Here is a 23,329-nt window from a genome sequence, read left to right on the forward strand (position 1 = left end):
TGAGAGATTTTTAATTATTAATCCCAGAGATGCCCCATGACTGACCCTATAGATCTTTCCAGCACTCATTCCACAGACCACCATCTTCTCAGCCATAGACCAGCATCATCATGCCATAGGCCTCGAACCTATGACCTCACAAATTTCTATCACTGACCCTACAGATTCCCCTGATGGTTAATTAGATCCATGAATCACATCTGTAAAGTCTTTTAAGGCATGATCATCCATCCACACCCTTGGCATTCTCTCCAGAATATACCCTTTCTTGTTTTGAAATATGGTCAGGCTGAGAAGTTTCCAAATCCAAGTTCTTTAGTTTACTCAGCCTCTTATCTCCTGATCAGGTATCCCACAAATACCCCATTACTAACTCCATATATCCCCTATTACTCCAAAGAACCCCATCACTACCTTAAAGATCCCCATCACTCACACCAGAGACCCCCACAAAAGTCACTCCACTACCCTCCCATCACTCACCCCACATACTCCATCATTAACTCCTAAGATACCCATCACTGTCCCCACAAACAGCCTTTCATTTGCTCCACTGATAGAATCATTCACCTCACAGACCTCCATCACTCACACTACAGACCCCATCACTTGCCCCAAGAGACCGTCCATCACTTAGAACTCTATGACTCACTCAGATCCCCCATCATGTATTACACAGACCTTATCACTCTCCTACCAAATGCCGTCATTTACCCCATAAGTCTCATCACTCACCATAGATCCCTCAATCACTCACCCTGTAAACTCCCCATAATCACTTTGAAGAATCTATTTACATTCCCCATCACTCACCCTATAGATCCCCAATTACCCCACAGATCTTCCATCACTTACACCATATCCTATCACTCGTCCCACAGACATCCCTTTACTCACCCCACAGACCACTTATGTACCCACAGATACCCCTCACCCTACAGACCTCTATTGCTCATCCAGCAGTCTCTGTCTTTAACCTCATAGACCTTCAGTCATAAAACAAATGGGTACTTGAGGAATTTTGTGGAGATGACCATGAATAATTAAACTGCAGATACCTGTAGATGGGCTCCAGGTGACCTGTGCAGAGCAGGACTTCAGTTTACTGCTTGAGCCTACAGTGTCACTTTTTGAGAAATGCCTCACTGTTAACCCAAAGCCATGCATTAATTTCTCACCTCAGATCCATCACTTACCTCATTGTTTACTTAAGGCATGATGGTGCCCTTGCTCTCCCTCAAGTACAGCAAGCACAGCCCCACCTTCTATCCATTGCACTCCCTTCTCTCTGTGCCATTTACTATCCCTTTGACCTCGAGCATGTTTTCCCATGACCTTCATTCAGTGCTTTCATATGTAAAATGCTGATAATGATAGTACCTACCTCAGGATTTTTATGCAGATTAGATTAATTAATATATTTAAACTATCTGGTATACACTTTGTTGAATGGAAGAATGAACAAATGAAAGAGAAAATTCTCCCCCGCACTATGGCAAGGACTTTTTTGCTCTTCTTGCTTCCAGTATATTTCCTTCCAGAGGTTTCTCCACAACCAAGACAGGGGCATCTGAACACATCATAAGCCTGTGCTCCAGGGCCCTCAGGATAAATTCCAAGTTCTAGGCTAATGTTTTGCTCATTCCAGTCTATGGTAATTTTAATGAAAAGCGACTTTCAAACTCCTTGTTTCCATCAGAAAACCTGGCAGTGCCACAAGAAGTGTTTTAGAAAAGGAGACTTATCTAGAAAGGTAACATTAAGGATAACATCCGTACAATACTGCAATAGCTGAAGTCCAGGTACCTTACGGGACTCCTTGGTTAGAAATTACATTTTTAAGGGCAGCATGTATTTTGTTCAAACCATAGAGACGTTGTACAGTAAAGTGAGGATGGCTTTTTGCATTTCGTGGCACATAAACTTTCTCAAAGGAGTCTTAAATATGTCCAGTATTCAGCTATTTGGTGGGCACACACCGTTTAATAACAGGACTGACTTCAACGTGTTGTAAAGATTCAATAAAAACAGAGACAAACTTGTCCACAGAGCATACAAATGGATTTTATGGGTAAATTATTTATTGAAGTATAACATGCAGGCAGAAACTGAAAAAATCTAAATGTACAGGTCCGTGAATTTTCATAGCGTGTAAGCTATTTTTTAAAAGATTGTGGGAAAAGGATTATTTCATTCAGCAGATTCATTTGAAATGATTTTAAATAAATGATGTCATCTCTAAGCAGAGACTCGAAGCGACGCGAGGCAGGACGTGGGGCCTTGACGTTATCGCGCAGCAGCGTCCTTTCCCCGCCCACTTTTCTCGCTCCAATAGGTCGCCGTGTTAACACCCACCTAGGCGAATCCGGAAGCAAAGTGGCCAAATCAAGGACGAGGGAGGCGGGGCCTCAGTAGGCGCCTGCACACTGGCTAAAGTGAGGCAAAATGCCCGGCTTTAGGGGGCGGGGCTCTTGGAAACAGCACACTCTGCGCAAGCGCAGAGGTGACCTCCTCCCTGTGCCAAGCGCGGGGTGGGTAGGGTCGCGTGGCGCCCTCTGCGCCTGCGCCAGGGCACAAGGTGGGGCCACGGGCGCCTGCATTCTGGCGTGCGCACAAGGGTAGGGGGCAGCGGTCAGCTGTCACCCTGAGGTGGGTGGCAGCAGGATGGCGACGGCCTCTGGGTCCTCGGACTTGGCTGGCTCCGGAGCGCCCTCGCCTGGTGGGGGAGCCCAGGCGGCGGCAGCTGAGGAGGAGGAGCGAGAGGTGGTGCGGGTCCGAGTCAAGGTGAGGCTGGTGGCCCGTCGTGCAGCCCGCCCAGAGCTCCCGGGAGAGGGGAAGGTGGTGGCTGTCCTAGGATGGAGGGCGGGACTTGAGAATTGGGGTGTTACGTGAGGGGAGAGGCTAGAGAGCAGAATATTGGTGGCTTGGGTGGGGGCTGGGGGAAGGCTGGACCTGGGAATGCGGGGGCAGAGGGTGGGGCGTGGGGATTGCAAATAGAAGGGTAGGGCCCTCTGGAATGGATAGGAGGAGATTGTGGGTAGAGAGGAGGGGCTATAGGGTTGGAGGAGGGGCCTTAATGGAGTGGAGCCCTGAGAAATGAGAGAGGTTGTTGCTGTCTGAAAAGGAGGCGCTGACATCAGTTTAACATTGTGTTGAGAGTGCACTTTTGTGCAAATCCCCACCCTGGATGAGCAGACACACTCTCAGACACTGGTGAATGTCATGGGGAGATAACAAAAAAGATTCCGAACTAGGGAGTTACTTTAGCCAAGGTCGTCTAGGGAAATACCCAGAAAGGTATTGAAGGAACAGAGACCCAAATAAAAAGAAGTCACCAATGTGCATATCAGGGAGGAAGAGTGTTTTAGACCGAGAGAAAAGCTGGGAGGTGGGGATGAGTTTGACATGTTCCCTTAGGTTTCCATATTGCTGGAGCCCAGAGAGTGAGGGGAAGAGTGGTAGGGGGTGGATAGGAGAGGTGAGAGAGGGGCAGATTGTGAAGGGCCTTTGGCATGTATTCTATTCTTGAGTAAGAAAGCTGTTGCAGTAGTTCCAGCAAGCAGTGATAGTGGCTCAGACTAGGGTGGTGGCACTGGTGGTGAGGAGAAGAGGTTAGATTCTTGAGAGAAGTAAACATCACTTCAGTGTAATAGAGCAAGCTCAAAGGTAGAGGTTTGGGTGTTCAAAGAAGAGAAGATGCTTAAGCTGTGAGTGAGCCAGTTAAAGAGTGGGAAGGACCTTCCATACTGGGGATCTCCACAAGCACAGGCCTGGAGCCAAAATGTGTTCAGAGTAACTTCTGGGAGTTTGGTAGTACCAAATTTCCTGTTGGGAATCCCGGGGTTCCTTTCAAAGAGATTTAAGCAAGAGTGTTGTAGACAGACATGCTAGATTGGTTGCAGCGTGGAGGACTGGTTTAATAAGGGCCAAGCTGGACATGTCTTTTTGCCTTTTCATACTGTTCATGGGGTTCTCAAGGCTCATTGGAAAAGACCCTGATGCTGAGGGAGATTGAGGGCAGGAGAAGAAAGGGGCGTCTGAGGATGAGGTGGTTGGATGGCATCACGAACTCAATGGACGTGAGTTTGAGCAAACTCCAGGAGATAGTGAAGGACAGGAAAGCCTGGCGTGCTGCAGTCCATGGGGTCACAAAGAGTCGGACACAACTGAGCGACTGAACAACAAAAGATTGAACATGGTGATCTTGGCAACCATCCTTGAGGGGATGTAGAAGGATTGGGTGCCTGGACTATTGCAGTAGCCTCCTCCTCACTGGACCACTGCTTTCTCCTTTGTCCCCCATGGACTGTTCATAGAGCAGCCAGAAGGGTCCTGTTAAATCCTGAATCAGACCACATACCTTCTCTACTCAGAACTCTCCCAAGCCTCCCCCCTCACTCAGAGCACAAACCCCAGTTCTCTCCATGGCCCAGAACTCCTGCCTTGATCTGGCCCCTGGCACATCTCTACCCACCTTCTGCCATATCATCCATGTAATTGTGGTGATGTGACCCCTGATGGCCTACCCCATGTCTTCTCTCCACAGAAATGTGAGAGCTTCTTGCCACTTGAGTTTCGCTCTTTTGCTGTGGACCCCCAGATCACTTCACTCGATGTGTTACAACACATCCTCATCCGAGCCTTTGACTTGAATGGGTGAGTAATGGGATGTGGGGCAAAACCAGTGGGCCACCCACCTTGACAGCAGTTGTTTGGGATTTTTATTGCTGTTGTTTGGTAGGGAAGGTTGTTTGTTTTGTCATTATTAATATAAATAGTCCCATAATAAACAAATTAAGTTTCAACAGATGTTTCCAAAATGTTCTCCAGGTAGGTGTTACCAATTTACCATCTCAGCAGCAGCCCATAAAGTTTCTGTTTTCCTCACACCCTCACAAACACTGGTTACTAAAAAACATTAGAAAATTTGCCAACCTGATAGATGAAAAATAGTGTCTCGTGGGGGCAAATGTGATGGTTATTTTGGTATCATGGTTATTTTGGAGGAATATATGCACATGGTAACAGACTCAAAGGGTACAAAAATGATGGGTATTTGAGGGGGTTTCCATGGTGACAGTCGGTTCTGGCAATGGCTCAACAGGTAAAGAATCCACCTGCAATGCAGGGGACACAGGAGATGAAGGTTTGATTCCTGGGTTGGAAAGATTCCCCTGGAGAAGGAAATGGCAACCCACTCCAGTATTCTTGCCTGGAAAATTCTATGGACAGAGGAGCCTGGCAGGCTGCAGTCCATGGGGTCACAAAGAGTTGAACACAACTGAGTGACTAAACATGTTCATGGTGACAGTAGTTATCACACAACATAGGGTTGCACTGGTGTATCTAAAGAACAAGTTCTTAGTTGTTATTTGACTTTTTTACATAAACATTTTCTGTTGTGAAAAATAACAACCATACAGCTTGCTTTATTTTTTATGCACAAGGCTGCTTGCTTCTCATTTCCATCCCTCAACTACTCAGTTACCCTCCCTAGAGGAGACCCCAGTACCAGTTTTCATCGTGTTCTCCAGATACAAGCAGATGTGAATCTGTTTCTGTGTTTGTGAAACAGACTTCCCAGGCTTCTTTTGGAAATGGTCCCTGAGGCTTCCCAGGCACAGGGGCCCTGAAAGCTGCGGTGTTTCCTCTGTCCAGGAAGAAGAACTTTGGTATCAGCTACCTGGGCCGAGATCGGATGGGGCAGGAAGCTTACCTCTCACTCTTGTCTGACTGGGACCTCAGCACGGCCTTTGCCACTGCCTCCAAACCTTACCTGCATCTGCGTGTAGATATCCGGCCCACTGAGGACAGTGAGTACCCGGTGCTTTGGGGGCACTGCCCTGTGATACCCCCATTTCCCCATAGGATGACTCTACTCCTCACAACACACTCTTTCACAGTGGGCTAAGGAGCAAGGAATCCTAGGTCCAAATCCTGGCTTGGCCACTGGCCCTCAATTTCTTTATCTATAAAGTAGAGATAATGGTATCTTAGGGCCATCATGAGGATTAAACAGGGAAATTCATGTAAAAGTGCCTGAAAAGGTGCATGGCTGCATAGTGAATGCTCAAAAAGTATTAGCTCTAATGACAATAATTATCATATTTATTATAGCATATAATCTAGTGATAATTACAGAATGCAGTATAATAATAGAGCTATAGTATTATATATTTCAGTTATAATAATATTATAAATATAATAATGCTGATTATAGTCATGTAATTGTATTTATTCATTCATTCATCCTGTACTCACTTTCATTGATTTGTTCCTTTGATCTCTCAGCCACTTTTAGTCTTCTCGTATTTGTTCCCCTAGTTTTGCCTGTAGTGGTCCCAGGGAGCCCACAGATAAATTAAGACATGGTCCTGAAAATGTGATTATGAAGCATACATTAGATAATAATAGTGTCAGTGTTAAATTTCCAGAGAATGGTTACAGTATCATGGTTATTGAAGGAAAATATCCTTGTTCTTAGGAAAAGCACAAGTATTAAGGGGTAAGGTGTTATGATATCTGCAAATAACTTGGCAAAATAATAAATGTAAGTATATATATGGAGAGAATGAGATGAAGCAAATGTGGCAAAACAGGGGAGCAGATGAAAGATGTATGGATGGTCAATGTATTCATCTTTTTAACTTTGTCATAGATTTGAAATTTTTTAAGTAAAAAGTTGTGGAGTGGAAGACATGGTTTCCAGTCTCAGGAAATTCACAGTACCTATTTGAGATACCTGAATAGGCATTTTATTGATGTCATAATAACATAAATAGCTAACATGTGTTGAACACTTGAGGCCATTCTACACACACAATATTTATTCACTGGATTGTCAAAACAATCCTACAGAGTAGGGATGACCGTTATCTCCATGTTACAGATGAGGAAACTGAGGCTCAGAGAGGGGACAGGACCTGTCCGTGTCACAGAGACAGTCAGTGGAGGAGTGTGATTTGAACGCAGGTGGTGGCTGAACTGGCTTCAAGAGTCTTTGCTCTTAAACATTCAACTATAAAATGTGGGGCTTATTTTAAAAAAGACATTAGAGAAAAAGAATCAGAGAGAGAGAGAGAAACAAGAGTCAGAGGGAAAGACAGTGACTGAGACAGGCAGAGAGACAAATGGAAGAAGGCTGGTAGCCAGAGACACAGGAACCTCTGCACAAGCAGCCCTGTGTGCTACTCTGTGTCAGTCATTTAGCTAATTCCCCCAGCCTCCATTTCCTTACCTAGAAAATAGACACAGTAGCACTATTTCAGTAAAGAAATAAAATCTGCTCTGCTAATAAACATGTGAAGAAAACCCCAACTATACACAAACTGAGAGGAATGCAAATTACACAGACAGACACCCAGTAGTTAGGCAAAAGGACATTTAAAGTTACCTTTATAAAGAGAATCAACTTTCCAGTTATTTCCATTCTATTTCTACCATTGTCTTATTTCCAAAACTGCTGCAAATACACGAGTTTGTTTCCAAATTCTGATTCTCTTACATTGATCTCTTTTGTTAAATCCTAAGCCAGTTCCACGTTGTTTTAATCACATAGTTTTATGATATATGTTTTCCTTTTTAAAATTATTCCTGAATATTCTTGTGCACTTACTGTTCTTTTCATTTAATAGAATTAGCTTATCATTTCATTAAGCTACTGATGGGAATTTGATTGGAGTTGTTTTTTTTTTTTTTCCATATCACACAGTTTGCTGGGTCTTAGTTCCCTGACCAGGGATTGAACCCAGGCCTCAGCAGTGAAATCTCGGAGCCCTAACCACTGAACTGCCAGGGAATTCCCTAATGAAACGAATCTTTAATTATCCAGTAAATACATTCTCTGTATTAGAAGTAATGTTGAGGTCTCTCTCTTGGAGTCACTGTGCCTAATCTTGATCCCCTACCTTAGGCTTCACAGGTGGCACTCGTGGTAAAGAACCCCTGCCAGTGCAGGAGACATAAGAGGCATGAGTTCGATCTCTGGATTGGGAAGATCCCCTGGAGGAGGGCATGGCAACCCAGTCCAGTATTCTTGCCTAGAGAATCCCATGGACAGAGGAGCCTGGTGGGCTATGGTCCATCGGGTCACAAAGACATGACTGAAGCAACTTAGCACGCAATACAGACCTATCTTTTTGCCCTGCAGGAATTACTTTGATCAGTTTGATGTGTAATCTTACAGGTCCTTTATTCACACACGCATATACACACAAATTAGTCCACATATAGAGAGATGTAAGGTGGAGGGAGTTTTGGGAGTGTCTCTCAAGCCAAATGGATATCACAGGACAAGGAAGTGGCTGTAAAGAAGCTACTCAAGATAGAGAAAGAGTTCTGTAGATGCCCACTCCAGTGTTCTTGCCTGGAGAATCCCAGGGACGGGGGAGCCTGGTGGGCTGCCGTCTATGGGGTCGCACAGAGCCGGACACCACTGAAGCGACTTAGCAGCAGCAGCAGCAGCAGATGACTTTTTGGGCTTCCCTCATAGCTCAGTCAGTAAAGAATCTGCCTGCAATGCAGGAGACTCGGGTTCATTTCCTGGGTCAGGAAGATCCCCTGGAGAAGGAAATGGCAACCCACTCTAGTATTCTTGCCTGGAGAATTCCATGGACAGAGGAGCCTGGGGGGCTACAGTCCATGGGGTCGCAAAGAGTCGGACACGACTGAGTGACTTTGATTTCATTTCATTTCATTTCAAGTATATTTGTATTTGTATATGTACACAAATGGTATGTGTTTAACATAAATCATACTATACATTAATAGATAAGTGTCCAGTTGATGGAACTGTTATAAATATTATTAATGGAATTCTTGGGATTGTGTTCATGAATGTGAAAGCAACAGGCATGTTGTGATCACTTAGATGGCCCAGTCCCTCTTTCTTGGAAGAACTCAGTTTCTCTTCAGTTGGAAGATTGCCAAGCCTAGATGGAATCAATCTGTGCATTCGTGATATGAATTCCCTTTCTGTCATATGTATTGCAGATACTTTTTTCCAAGCTTATCTTTTGGTTTTGTGGCCTTGTTTGTGGTACTCTTTGGGTCCTATCACAAACTAATGTTTGTATGCAGTCTTGTACATATATCTGTCTTTTTCTGTATGATTTCTGAATTTCTCCTCTTTAGAACATCTTCCCCATCTACATGCTTATACAAATATTCTTCTATTTTATACAAATATTCTCCTATATTTTCTTCTAACACACTTATTATTTTCTCTTTTACATATAAATCTCTACTCAGTCAACATTGTGATTAGTGGACCTAGGTTTTTTTAAAACTTACTTTTATTTATTTGGCTGCATCAGGTCTTGGTTGCATCATAGAGGATCTTTCGTTGTAGTGCCCAGACTCAGTAGTTGTGGCCCCCAGGCTTAGTTGCCCTGTGACATGTGAAATCTTCCCAGAACAGAGTATATGTACTTGGATTTATTTCTGGGCTTTCTAAGGAGGTGTAGTGCATAGCACATATTGTGTATTGTGTAAGGGCCTGAGACAGCACCCTACAATGAAACTTGAATGTTTCTTCAGGGAAATGTGTGTATATTCATATTTAGTGGGTTACATAAAGACTAGATATAGTCTCATTCAGTTCAGATCCAGTGTTGCCACTAGATGAGTTTGTGCTTGTAGAAATCCTTTGCCCATTTTATTAATGGGTTCTTTCTTTTTAAAAAATCAACATAGAATGTCTCTCTTTCTTGTCATGTTTTGGTCTTGAGCAGTGCTTTTTCTGACATTCACATAGCTGCTCTTGCTCTCTGTGTTTGCCAGGTATACCTTCAGATTTCTTCAATTTTTAACCTTTCTTTGTCACCTAGTTTTATTGTGTCTCTCATAAAAACTCCATAGCTGGATTTATGCTTTTTTACACAACTGACAGTGAAATCTTTTGACCACTTTTCCCCTCCGGTCTCCCCCACCCCCACCCACCCTAGCCCTTGAAATGGAAGCTTTGGAACACTTTTCATCCTCATTCTTCTGGTCCCTAACCCTTAACTTTTGGGCTTTGTTTAGGCAGTATTGTTTTTTTTTTCTTTTTCAATTCCAGGCTGTCATTATCTTTTATTTAGAGTTAGTCACTTACGTTTCAGGAATTCTAATGTAACAATATTATACTCCCAATGACAATCTCTTTGTCATTTTATGTCTAACTATATATTAATATTAAAAACTTGTGGCTTGTCACCATGTACCTTCCCTTTTGCCTTCCTCCACCCACCTTGAGCTCTTATAGTCATTCAGTAGTCATTTCTTAGAGAACTTCTTCGTTCCCCTCCAGTAAGGTGCATGGGTTGTTGTTGTTCAGTTGCTCAGTCGTGTCTGACTCTTTGTGACCCCGTGGACTGCAGCATGCCAGGCTTCCCTGACCTTCGCTATCTCCCAGAGTTTGCTCAAATTCAGTCCTTTGAGTCAATGATGCCATCCAGCCATCTCATCCTCTGTCACCCCCTTCTCCTCCTGCCCTCAGTCAGGCTCTTTTCAAGTGAGTCAGCTCTTTGCATCAGGTAGCCAAAGTATTAGAGCTTCAGCTTCAGCGTCAGTCCTTCCACTGAATATTCAGGGTTGATTTCCTTTAGGATTGACTGGTTTGATCTCCTTGTTGTCCGAGGGACTCGCGAGTCTTCTCCAGCACCAGAGTTCAAAAGCAGCAATTCTTTGGCACTCAGCCTTCTTTATGGTCCAACTCTCACATCTGTACATGACTACTGGGAAAACCATAGCTTTGATTATACAGCAGTCCTTTGTCAACAAAGTGATTCTAGGTTTATCATAACTTTTCTTCCAAGGAGCAAGCATCTTTTAATTTTGTGGCTGCAGTCTCCATCTGTAGTGATTTTGGACCTCAAGAAAATAAAAGTCTGTCACTGTTTCCATTGTTTCCCCATCTATTTCCCATGAAGTTGATGGGACCAGATGCCATGATCTTAGTTTTTTGAATGTTGAATTTTAAGCCAGCTTTTTCACTCTCCTCTTTCACCTTCATCCAGAGGCTCTTTAATTCCTCTTTAGTGCATGGGTTACATATATGCTAATAATCAGAAACTTCTTTCTTTGGTTGTGGTGGATGTGTACTGATGTGGCTGGATGGGGGCCCTTGGATCTCAGGCCTGTCATGTCAGTGCTCCGTGGATACTGAAAGTCATTATCTTGCTTTAGGAGTTGTGGAACAGAAGCCCTTTGGCAGTCTGACCTTCTTCCAGTTGTAAGCAGTCTGTTCTTTACCTTTGGAAGCTGGCAAGAGTTTGTCTTCATTCTTAGAATGTGGGCATTTCACTAGCAGGTTAATAAGAGTTGGGAGAGGCCCATGGTCTATGCTATTCATTGATTGATCCTATCTGAGACTTGCCAATCCACTTTTTCATCTCAGGGACACTTTCCTTCATATCTTGGTAATTGTCTCTGCCTGACCTCTTTTCTCCTCCTGCATTTCCTACTTTTTGCCTCTCAGGTTTCCTGGACTCTTCCTCCAGGTCTCTCTGCTTTCCTCTCATCATTAAGCTTTAGCTCTGTGCCTTGAAAAGGGTTTTTCTCTTTGGTCTTTCAGACCATTGGTGTGACCTTCTTCATTTTACCTGGTAAGTAGTGTGATCTTCTTCATTTTAAGTGTTTTCATGTTTTAGAAAGACCATTCTGGCATCTGTTGGGAGAGAGTAGAGAAGGAGGGGCAAAGGGGAAGCAAGGACTGGTTAGATGAGAGGCATGGTATGAGCTGAGAGAAGAAGTGGAACTGAAGTATGTTCTGCATGCACAAGCCATGGGTCTTGGCAACAGTTAGGCCCTGGGAGTTGAGCGATGTCTGTCAGGTTTGGGGCTTAAGCAATTGAAGAGATAGAGACACTGTTCAGACTTGAGGAGCAGGTCATGTCTCAAATGGATCTCGGGCTCCCCTTGTGGACCCATTAGGTTTGCACTGCCCAATGGGACATCCAGGGAGAGGCAGTGACTTGTGGCCCAGGGTTTGCTTCCCCCTCAGCTCTGTGGGAGAAAGTATAGTGGACTTCATGGAAATGTTGCTTAGGGATGGCATTTGCCTGCAAATGACAGTGGCTTGAACAAATCCCAGTTGATTTGTTTCGTATAATAGAGTTGGAAAGCCACTGGTCTTTGCTGTTGTCAGCTTAGCAGTTCTGTGGTGCCAGGATAGACATCTCTTGAGTCTCTCAAACTTACTCAAGTGGCCATTGCTGCTTCAAGCCACATGACATTTGAGGTTGGCAGAAAGGATGCAAGAGGGAGTAAAGAAGAGAGAGAATGGAGAGACCAAGGACCAGAATTGGATAAAATTAAGCATAGCATTGTCTCTTCTGTGTAACGTGCATGATGTACCTGCTCCAGATACAGATACTTTTGCTAAAATTTACCTGGCCCCTGGAGTAAGGTGAATGAGATAAAGATCCCAGCCCTACCATGTCCTTGGCCACTTACTAATTTTTCCAACCTTTTTGTCATGTAAGATGAAAATAATGGTAGTCTATACCAGTTGTGGAAGGAGGACTAGTGGGAAGGTAAGATTCAGGGTTTGGGTTCTTGAGCTTTGGGCCTGACTTTCAAATTTCAGTTCTTTCACCCACTCTCTATGGGACCTTAGGCAACTATTAATACTAATCCTGGCTGTGCCTGTTTCCTCTTAGAAAGATTGGTTATAATAATAGTGCTCAATTTAGAGAGTGCATGCGTGTATGTACTTCATACACAGTTGCTTCAGATGTGTCCATCTCTGCAATCCCATGGACTGTAGTCTACCCGGTTCCTCTGTCCATGGAATTCTCCAGGAAGAATACTGGAGTGGGTTGCCATTTCCTTCTCCAGGGAATCTTCCCCACGCAGAGGTCCAACCTGCTTTTCTTGCATCTCTTGCACTGGCAGGCAGATTTTTTACCTGTATGAATAGTAAATGAGTTGACATTTGCAAAGACCTCACAACACTTCCTGTCACTCAGCCCTATGGAAGTGGTGTCTAGCGTTCTTATTGTTTATATTGATGTTAAAGCCCTGGCACATAGTGCTCTCAATAAACATTGCTTTATATTGTTAAAATATTACTATTAGAGTCTACCAGCCATTCTGTGAGACTGTTTCCACCAGAAGATTATTCATGGTTTTATTTTTTGTGTGATTAGAATGACAGAGGAAGGGAGAGTGGAGTGGCTTATTGCCTTGTGGGTGGCCTGGCTTCAGAGGGAGAGGAACCGAGTCCTGAGCTCTGGGGTTCTCATATCATGTCATTCTGTGTGCCCAGGCCCGCTGCTGGAAGACTGGGACATAATCAGCCCCAAGGATGTCATTGGCTCTGATGTGCTACTGGCTGAGAAGCGGTCATCACTGACAACAGCTGCCCTGCCCTTCACACAGTCCATCATCTCTCAGGTGCTTTCAGGGAGCCCCAGGGCCCAGCTGTTATTGGAGGGCAGTGCCTCCCTGGCACCTCCAATTCTGGACCTGCCAGTTGGCACCTGCCGCTGGCCTACCCAGCTGAACAGTGGCCTCCCCCCACCCCTCCTTCTTTCACAGGTGGGCCGCACCTTGTCTAAGGTCCAGCAGGTGCTGAGCTGGTCATATGGGGAAGATGTCAAGCCCTTCAAGCCTCCCCTGAGCGATGCAGAGTTTCATACCTACCTGAACCATGAGGGCCAGCTCTCCCGCCCCGAGGAATTGCGCCTGCGGATCTATCATGGTGGTGTCGAGCCCTCCCTGCGAAAAGTGAGCCTTCTCCGTCATTCATTAGGTCCAGCACTCCGGCACACATGAATAGCTTGAGAGATGCATGCTCTGGGCCGGACTCTCGGGATGGTATGGAAGTGCTCCCGTGCATGCAGCGGTAGGAAGGCAGGCTTTTCCAAAGGAGAGCAGGAGCCCAGGGTGGCTGGGTGGTGATAGGTACACACAAGGGCATGGCAGCTCATCTGTAGACCCGCCGCCTCATCCCTTTCATCCCTGACCAGGTGGTGTGGCGGTACCTGCTGAATGTATACCCAGACGGGCTGACCGGCCGAGAGCGGATGGACTACATGAAACGCAAGAGCCGGGAGTATGAGCAGCTCAAGAGCGAGTGGGCCCAACGAGCAAGCCCCGAGGACCTGGAGTTCATCCGCAGCACAGTCCTCAAGGATGTGCTGCGCACCGACCGGGCCCACCCCTACTACGCAGGGCCTGAGGACGGCCCACACTTGCGGGCTCTGCACGACCTGCTCACCACCTATGCCGTTACCCACCCGCAGGTGTCCTACTGCCAGGGCATGAGTGACCTGGCCTCGCCCATCCTTGCTGTCATGGACCACGAGGGCCATGCCTTCGTCTGCTTTTGTGGCATCATGAAGCGCCTGGCTGCGAACTTCCACCCTGATGGTCGTGCCATGGCCACCAAGTTTGCTCACCTCAAGCTGCTGCTGCGACACGCGGACCCTGACTTCTACCAGTACCTGCAGGAAGCCGGTGCTGACGACCTCTTTTTCTGTTACCGCTGGCTGCTGCTTGAGCTCAAGCGCGAGTTTGCCTTTGATGACGCTCTGCGCATGCTGGAAGTCACCTGGAGCTCACTACCCCCCGACCCTCCTGAGCACGAGGTAGAGCTCGTGGGCCCCCCCAGCCTAGTGGTGGACATGGGCTTCGGGGGCCACCGGGGACGGCCCATGCGGCAGAGACACATGCTTAGGCCTGCCGGTGGAGGAGGTGGTGCCTTTGAAGATGCTGTTGACCGCTTGACCACCAGCAGCCAGGGGCCTGGTGGCGGGGGGCGTCTTCTGAGGCAAGCCAGTCTGGATGACCTCCAGCAACTCAGGGATAGAACGGGCCCCAGGAGGGACCCCCTGATCCAGCTGCCCTACCCAGCTGCCCTCATCGGTTCCAAGTCTCTCTCTGAGCCCTTGCTGAACTCCTCAGACCCACTGCTTTCCCCCTCTTCCCACCCTGATTCCCCATCCTCGTCATCTCCACCATCCACCCAGGATGCCTCTCCTGCTGGTGACGTGGCTGCTGGATCCCCCTTGATGCCAGAGGTGGGCTCCCCACAAGACCCTGGGAAGTCCTTGCCACCCTCACCCCCACTGGGCCTGCCCCCACCCCAGGAGTTTGGCCGAGGGAACCCATTCATGCTCTTCCTGTGCCTCGCCATCCTGCTGGAGCACCGTGACCACATCATGCGCAATGGGCTGGATTACAACGAGCTGGCCATGCACTTTGACCGCCTCGTGCGAAAACACCACCTGGGGCGTGTCCTACGCCGGGCCAAGGCTCTCTTCGCTGATTACCTGCAGTCAGAGATGTGGGACTCAGAGGAGGGAGCCGAGGCCACAGCCCCATCTTGATCAGACTCCCTTCAGCCCTCCATCTGCCCCATCAGATCTTCATTCTTTGCCAAGAGGGCCTACACGTGAGACCCCACATCCCTGCCTGCCAGCCCTAGACCTGTGGGAGCATAGTGCCCTCTCTCCCCAGGTCCAAGAGTATGGGGCTTTGCTTTGACAGTGCCCCATGGAGGCTGTGGCCTCCTTTTCTGTTTTCTTGTTTTGTTTTTAACAACTGTACTTTGCACACATGAAAGTCACTGTGGTCTGTGTATTTCTCTGCCATCTCCCTGGTTTGTGTTGTGAATGGAATCCCCAGGGCCTCTTTACCTGCTGGAGCTGAAACACTGCCCATTTCAAGTGAAGGGTGGCTCCCACTTCCCTGGTGTCAGGAGAATGGATACTGATAAATCAATCTAGAAGGTGAGCCCAGGTCAAACACCTCTTGAGGAGGCCCGAAGCTATTTTGTGGTACATCTGTCTGCCTGTAAGGGTCTGGATGATGTCTGTAAATATATGTTTTTAGGACAGTCCCCTGAGTGAGGGATGGGAGAGAGAGTTCCTGACTCAGAAAGGGCAAGATTCGTTACAGAGACTGGGAAGTATGGGCTACTTAGAATCATTGGATGAGCTACCTCTAGCATTGCACATGTCACCATTTCTAAGATCCAGACCCTTCCCTGTAAGTCTTATGCATGAATGCTAGTGATCCTGGGCAGGGGTCTAAGGTTCCTATTCTTGTCACATGCTCTGCGGACAGCGTTGCCATGCCTAGGGCTCTCAGCACTAAACTGGGTTTCCAGCTCATGGATACCTTAACCATTTCATCAATGGAAACCATATATTTGTCTTTATCCCATTACTGTGGACAAAAATATCAAGCTCTAATAAAGCTGAGGCCCTAAAAGAAGTCACCTACATATGTGGAGGATAATGATCCAAAAAAGGGCCTTTTTTTCCACTTACCTTCTCAGAAGGCTGAGTGCTGTCCCTGCACAGAGGACATGGCAAGTGGTGAGTGAAAGAACAGGTCCTTCAAGTTGTAGCCTCTGTGCCGGATTCTGGCCAGAAGTTGCTGTGCTAGGCAATGCAGGCAGGTGGGCATCAGGGCAGCCATCCTCTCATCTGTCTCTCCCAACAATGACATATAAAGCTAGGGATAACTTAAAAGGCTCCTATCACCACCACCACCACCGCCCCCCCCTCCAGTATTGGAGAGTAAGCTAACCACCCTTCTCAGATGAGAGCTCAGTCACTGGAGGTGCAGGGTCAAGACCATTCTGTGCCTAAGATCTCCAAGACTAGGTCTAACAAGTGAAAATAAGGGGCTCAGGCACCCTGGCCCCAGGGGCCATCCAAGATATGGGGGAATCTGGCCTTCTTTGTCAGTAACTGGCTGACACCCTCTGGGAATATTCCATGATCAATGAGCTTAGCTATTTGAAAGGTCAACCAAGTCAATTCTGTATATGGCAGCTTGGGACCTCTGAAGACCAGAGAAGTCCTTTTTGTGAACATGAGGCTCAGATACCCTAAAGGACAGAAATCTCTATTAGTTTCCAAAGTTACTTGGGACTCCTGATTCCTGCCAAGGTGGCAGACAGCACAAGCCACTGATCCCCTTGCCCAGAAACACTCTGGAGAAACTACAGAGGGAATAGGAGTTCTAGAAACTGCATCACAGTGATGACCCATGGGGAGTTGGAAGGTGGTTGTTAACTGGCCTGAGTTTTGAGTGATGGATGGCTGAAGGCAGCAAACACAGGAAAGGTTGGAGATTTAAGTTCTGGCTGTTACCTCTCCCCTACGTTGCCTTGTCCAGGTGTCGGGGGCGGGGAGGGCTAGTATCAGGGTGTCAAGAACCCTGCTGAGAAGAGGAAATGAGCAGCCAAAGGAGTGATTACTCCTCCACTGTGCCCCTCCAGACACAAAGGCTGGTGGTACCACTTGGGAAATGACCCCCCCTCTTAGGGTTTAAAGATGAAACTCTACCAGCAGAATTGTCCGGTAATGTGATCATAGATGCAAGTGAGAGCTCTGCTTGCATGGTGCTGGGACTGTCCACCATCTGGCCCATCTCCCTGCACATCCTTTTATCCCTTGGGCTCCAGGTGATTAACCAGAGTCAAGTCTGGCTTTCAGCATTCCTTCAATACAGTTAGCAGCCAGAACAGCTGCCACATCAGGGTAATGTATACACCAGAGCAGTATAACTACCTCCAGTGAAAAATAAACTGGACATACTAGTTATCTATGGGCTTCCCAGGTGGCGCAGTGGTAAAGAATCTGCCTGCCAATGCAGGAGACGAGGGTTTGATTCCTGGGTCAGGAAGATCCCCTGGAGAAGGAAATGGCAACCCAGTCCAGTATTCTTGTCTGGAAAATTCTATGGGCAGGAGAGCCTAGTAGACTACAGTCCATAGGGTCACAAAGAGTCGAATGTGACTGAGCATACACGCACATTAGTTACCTATTGCTGTGTAACAAATCACTGCCAAACTTAGCTTAAAACAACAAATATTTATTTTCTCAGTTTCTGAGGGTCAGGAATCTGGGAACAGCTTAGCCATGTAGTTTTGGCTCAGGGTCTCTTCTGAGGTTTCGGTCATGTTCAGCCAGGATTGCAGTTAGCTGAAGGGATGACTTGGCTGAAGGACCCACTTCTAATATGGCCCACACAGAGCTGTTAGTGGGAGGCTTCCCCACATGAGCCTCTCCAGTCAGGCTTCTCAGGACATGTGGTCCCAGCAGACAGGCAAGAGATTGTGACCATGACAGAGCTGCAATGTCTATTATAACTTAAGCTCTGAAATGGCATACAACTCGTGTTGTATTTTCAGTCACATAGGCCAACATTAGTACAACATGGAGGAGAGCCACACAGGATGTGAGTACCAGGAGGCAGAGATCATTGGGGGCTATGTCAGAAGACTGGGTACCACATGGGGTGATACACAGTATCTGAAGCAGATGTACTGGGACATACGGATGAAGGCTATTTTAAATAACTAAAATAAAAAATAGAAAACAGGAACAAGAAATATAAAAAGGACTCGATATTAGGTATGAGTATGATAGAAAAAAAGAAATAGAAAAATAACTATAAATGGAGAAGATGAGCTATTTTTTAACAGTACAAAAAATATTTAGAACACAGGGACCCTCAATGGATTTTTTAAAAGGTTCAACAGTATACACACACAAAGTTTAGGGATGTTGATGAGAATGAAAGTATGAAGAAAAAGTAGAATAATAAAAGCTCAAAGAAAGCTGGGGTAGACATCCTAAAGCTAACAAAATTTCAGATCATGAAAGACGAAGGATATATACTTGTTGGCAAAGAATATATATCTACCATAAGCACATATTCTTGTAAGGAGACCTGACCAATACATTTTTTTTTTCAGGACAAACAGGATAATTCTCATTTTTCCTTAAAAGAAAGATACAGTATAAGTTTTATAATTCAGTATGATTAGACGTGATTTATAATTTTAACATTTAAAAAATGACAACAGAAACAAATAACTAGTGCAAATTATAAAACTAATAGACCAAAGAGAAACTACCTTTCTGATCGGAACATGTACCACAGCTAAACTTAGGGATTGGAGGAAAGCCTTTAATCTCAAGTATTTAAACTATTCCTGTATCCACTAAATGCTTTCACCAACTTGTTAATCAAGTGCTTCCTAAATTTAGGAACCAGTGACCAAGTGGCCTGAAATAAATCTAGATCTTATCTTTCCAGCTATAAATTATTACTATTTCAAGAAAACAAAATATTTTCTAAGCAACGTTAAGTTTTCTAAAAACTTCAATTACCTTTTCTGGCTCAGTACCTAACTGAAATGTTCAAATGTTCATATTGCACTCAAAAAAATTTGAGCAGCATACTATGTGAGTGTGAGAAGCTGATGAATATTAAGATTGAGGAAACTCCCTAATGAGTCACATTTACATGATTTAAATATATACTTTCTATATATTTAACTAATATAAGTAAAAAGGTAATCTTTAGAACAGCACAGAAATACAAATTCATTAGTTTTATAACATATATTCAACCCCTTATACATGCAACAATCTTTTAATTTTGGAGCTGTCAAGGGAGCTAGTTTCTTCTCCTTCATATGAAAGCAGGAAGTCATGTGTACAAAGTTATTTACGTGAGAAGAATAAAGAAACACATTCCTTTTCTTTGTCCTTGACAAATATTTATGGAATGAAAAAACTCCTAGTGACACATTGCTCTACGTGGAATGACAATCTTCTTCTAGAAACCAGGGCTGCATCCTCCATCTTATTTAGAGGATACCACAGAACTGGGTGGACAGACTGAATACTGTGCCATCTCTGGCCACACAGTCAGAGCACGCCAGTGTCAATACCATCTCGAGTCCCAACCAACTCCCCAATAGAATAACAGGCCACATTCATCGGCTACCATCCTAACAGGCTACTTTCCAAAACTGCTGAAGCAGATAATAGTTCAAGGGTTCAGGATTAGTCCACTGGCCCCTCCCAGAGCTGGGTGTTCCTAAACTCATCACCACGGCTTAGGGAAAATGACCACTGGCTTGAACTTCCACAAAACCAAACCAAAATTTGCCTGCCAGGGAGACAAAGCTTCATTTCACAGCTTGTAACTAGCAGATGAAAAATCAAACTTCTTCATTAAAGAACTCATATCCTTTAGCATATTAAATACTCTCCCAAAATACTTTCATGCAGACTTTAAGAACCTGTCTCTCAGCTTTGCAACAACAAATGTCTCATCTCTCCCTTCAAAGTTTGTTTCCTCCTTGGCTTTCTAAGTAAATTATCCTTTTAAAAAAATCAATGCTTAATATAGGACTCAGAAAGCAAGATAAGGTTGAGGAGATCAGGTTATATGCTCTGGTCTGCTGCCCAAGGATATTACTGCTGTGTTTTTTAGTGCCAAAAGTGGAAGAGAATTGTTTTAGGGTTGGAGGGCTGGCAAATCACTAACGGATTTGGGGATAGACTATTCATCCTGGTTACAAGAGCCAATGCAAATGCAAAATAACCACAAGCCACAGTTCGACAGGCAACTTCTCCTAGTCATTAGCCTGGGACACTTGGGCCAGCTTTAGCCCTCTTTCCCTATGTCATTGTCATTACAGTGCCTAGTAGGAATTAAAGCCAGCCAAGGACTTTTTCCAAACACTATCTTTAAGTCGCCTGGACAGCAGAGAAGTGTCCACCAAGCTGTGGATGCAGTCTGTGTGCCTGGCGCACTCTGAAAAAGCCTGGCTCACTCTGAAAAAGCCTGGCTGACCCTAGCTCCCTCAGGCCTATTCAAACACACTCAGTTCTCAGATGAAAGCACTGTGTGGCCAAGCAAAGCACACATCTTTACCAGTGAGATGTCCACAGACGGCCACATCTGTGCTGGCTGCTATGGCTCACAGAGCCAGTGACTGGAGCAAGCTACTGTTTCCAGGCTGCCACTGGGTGGAGCCCAGACTCCAAACCTGAAGCACGTAGGCCCCCAGGACCAGGGGCCAGGCCTCCTGCCTCTCCCTGTGCTGGCTGCCCTGGGCCTCGCCAACAATGTGACAGCCTGCACTCCCTGAAGACCCCCATACCTCCTAGAACCTGAAAGAATAAATATAGTTATGGTCTTTTGACCGTCTCTATGACAGAAGTTCTATCTTCTGAAATACTCATTTTATGTTGCTGCTGCTGCTGCTGCTAAGTCGCTTCAGTCGTGTCCAACTCTGTGTGACCACACAGACAGCAGCCCACCAGGCTCCTCCATCCATGGGATTTTCCAGGCAAGAGTACTGGAGTCAGTTGCCATTGCCTTCTCCTTGAACAATACATTTTTAAGCTTGGCATATAATTTCAAGTATATGACACAAATTCCTATATAATCCTTCACGTAACAAATGGAGAAGACTCCTTTTATGCTTACAATTAATTACAAAAAATGGACTCTGTGAGGGCACAATGAAATCCTCAAAGAATTCAAAAGTATCAATATTAACCATGTTCTCTGAACACAATGCAATAAAATTAGCAGTGTACTAAGGTGCTTTAGTCATGTCTGACTCTGTGCAACCCTATGGACCATAGCCTGCCAGGCTCCTCTTTCCATAGGATTCTTCCAGCAAGAATACTGGAATGGGTTGCCATGCCCTCCTCCAGAAGATCCTCCCGACTCAGGGAATCTAACCTCAGTCTCCTGTGTCCCTTGCATTGGCAAGCGGCTTCTTTACCACTAGTGCTATCTAGGAAGCCCTAAAATTAGCAATGATGAAAAGCTATTTCTTGCACACACACAAAAAAAGGCTCTAGGAGTTCTCTGGTAACCTAGTGGTTAAGATTCTGGGCTTTCACTACCATGGACCAGGTTCAGACCCTGGTAGGGGAACTGAGATCCCACATGGCCTGGCCAAAAAAAAAAAGACTCCCATTTTTGGAAACTAATAAATAACCTCTGGGTGAAAAAAGAAATCATAAGGGAACTTTAGAAATATTTAGAACTTAATAATAAAAACACTACATGTAAAATCTCTGGGACACAGCAAAATCAGTTATTAAAAGAAAATATACAGCTTTAAGTACATTCATCAGAAGAGAAGAAAGGTTGAAAACTAAATCATCTAAGCATTCAAATAAAAAAGATGGAGAAAGAGCAGAGGAACAAACCCATGACTCCATGACTCATGAAGGAAATATTGTAAGGAAGGAAATAAATGCCAAAGATAGTTTTTAAAGTAATGATGCTGCTGCTGCTGCTAAGTCACTTCAGTCATGTCCGGCTCTATGTGACCCCACAGATGGCAGCCCACCAGGCATCCCCGTCCCTGGGATTCTCCAGGCAAGAACACGGGAGTGGGTTGCCATTTCCTTCTCCAATGCATAAAAGTGAAAAGTGAAAGTGAAATCAGTGATCCCATGGACTGCAGCCTTCCAGGCTCCTCCGTCCATGGGATTTTCCAGGCAAGAGTATTGGAGTGGGGTGCCATTGCCTTCTCCGAAAGTAATGATAAAGAACAGCAAAATGAAAAACTGGTTCTTTGAAAATATTGATAGGCTTCTGCCAAGACTGCTTTAAAAGAATGCAAAATACAGAACAAACAAGGGAAACTAGATGCAAAAAGGCTAAGTATGGTATATAAAACCTAGATAAGGCTTAAGTTTCTGGAAAAATTAAAATGTGCTCAAATTGCAGGATATGGCACGCTTGGGGCTGGTACGCGGGGATGACCCAGAGAGATGTTGTGGGGAGGGAGGGTGGGAGGGGGGTTCAGGGTTGGGAACTCATGTACACCTGTGGTGGATTCATGTCAATGTATGGCAAAACCAATACAGAATTGTAAAGTAAAATAAAAAATAAATAAATTTTAAAAAATGTGCTCAAATTGATGCAAAAAGAAATTGAAAACTTTTAACAAGTTTTAAGAAAAATTGAAATGATAAAGACACTCTATCTCACTGTAACAAAAGCTTCAAGCACAGACCCAGATGGTTTTACAGATACAGTTTATCAAACTTTCAAGGAACTGTTAATTCCTAAATATACAAATTGTTCCAGAAAATAGGAAAAAAGCAAAAGCTGTTCAGCTCATTTTTTGAGGCTAGTATAGTCTTCATTCTAAAACCAGATAAAGAAGATACAACACAATAAAGTTACAGACCTATTTCATTTATGAATATAGATGTAAAAATTATAGTAAAATATTAGCTACCTGAGTTCAACAGTGTATTTTTTTTTTAAGTCATAACTAGGGCTTATCCAGGCAGCTTCCCTGGTGGCTCAGATAGTAAAGAATCCGCCTGCAGTGCAGGAGACCTGGGTTTGATTCCTGGGTCAGAAAGATCCCCTGGAGAAGGGAATGGCTACCCACTCCAGTATTCTTGCCTGGAGAATAGAATGGGAAAGACTAGAAATCTCTTCAAGAACAAAGGAACATTTCATGCAAAGCTGGGCACAATAAAGACATTTCATGCTCTTTGCTGGGAAGATTTTATGATGTATCAGCTATGTATTGGTGTCAAATTAC

At 45.1% G+C, this 23,329-nt stretch overlaps 1 protein-coding gene across 1 annotated transcript; it reads left to right on the forward strand.

Annotated features, from left to right (window-relative positions):
* The first annotated feature begins 2,537 nt into the window (after positions 1-2,537).
* Positions 2,538-16,211, forward strand: TBC1D25 (TBC1 domain family member 25). The gene is made up of 6 exons (XM_040265878.1): positions 2,538-2,784; positions 4,547-4,656; positions 5,659-5,813; positions 13,250-13,377; positions 13,522-13,710; positions 13,953-16,211. The coding sequence occupies exons 1-6, from the start codon at positions 2,665-2,667 to the stop codon at positions 15,312-15,314; spliced, it is 2,064 nt and encodes a 687-aa protein (XP_040121812.1). The 5' UTR covers positions 2,538-2,664; the 3' UTR covers positions 15,315-16,211.
* Positions 16,212-23,329: the final 7,118 nt, after the last annotated feature.

This window comes from Oryx dammah, unplaced genomic scaffold, assembly GCF_014754425.2.
Source record: "Oryx dammah isolate SB20612 unplaced genomic scaffold, SCBI_Odam_1.1 HiC_scaffold_23, whole genome shotgun sequence".
In the NCBI taxonomy this organism is placed as follows: Eukaryota; Metazoa; Chordata; class Mammalia; order Artiodactyla; family Bovidae; genus Oryx; species Oryx dammah.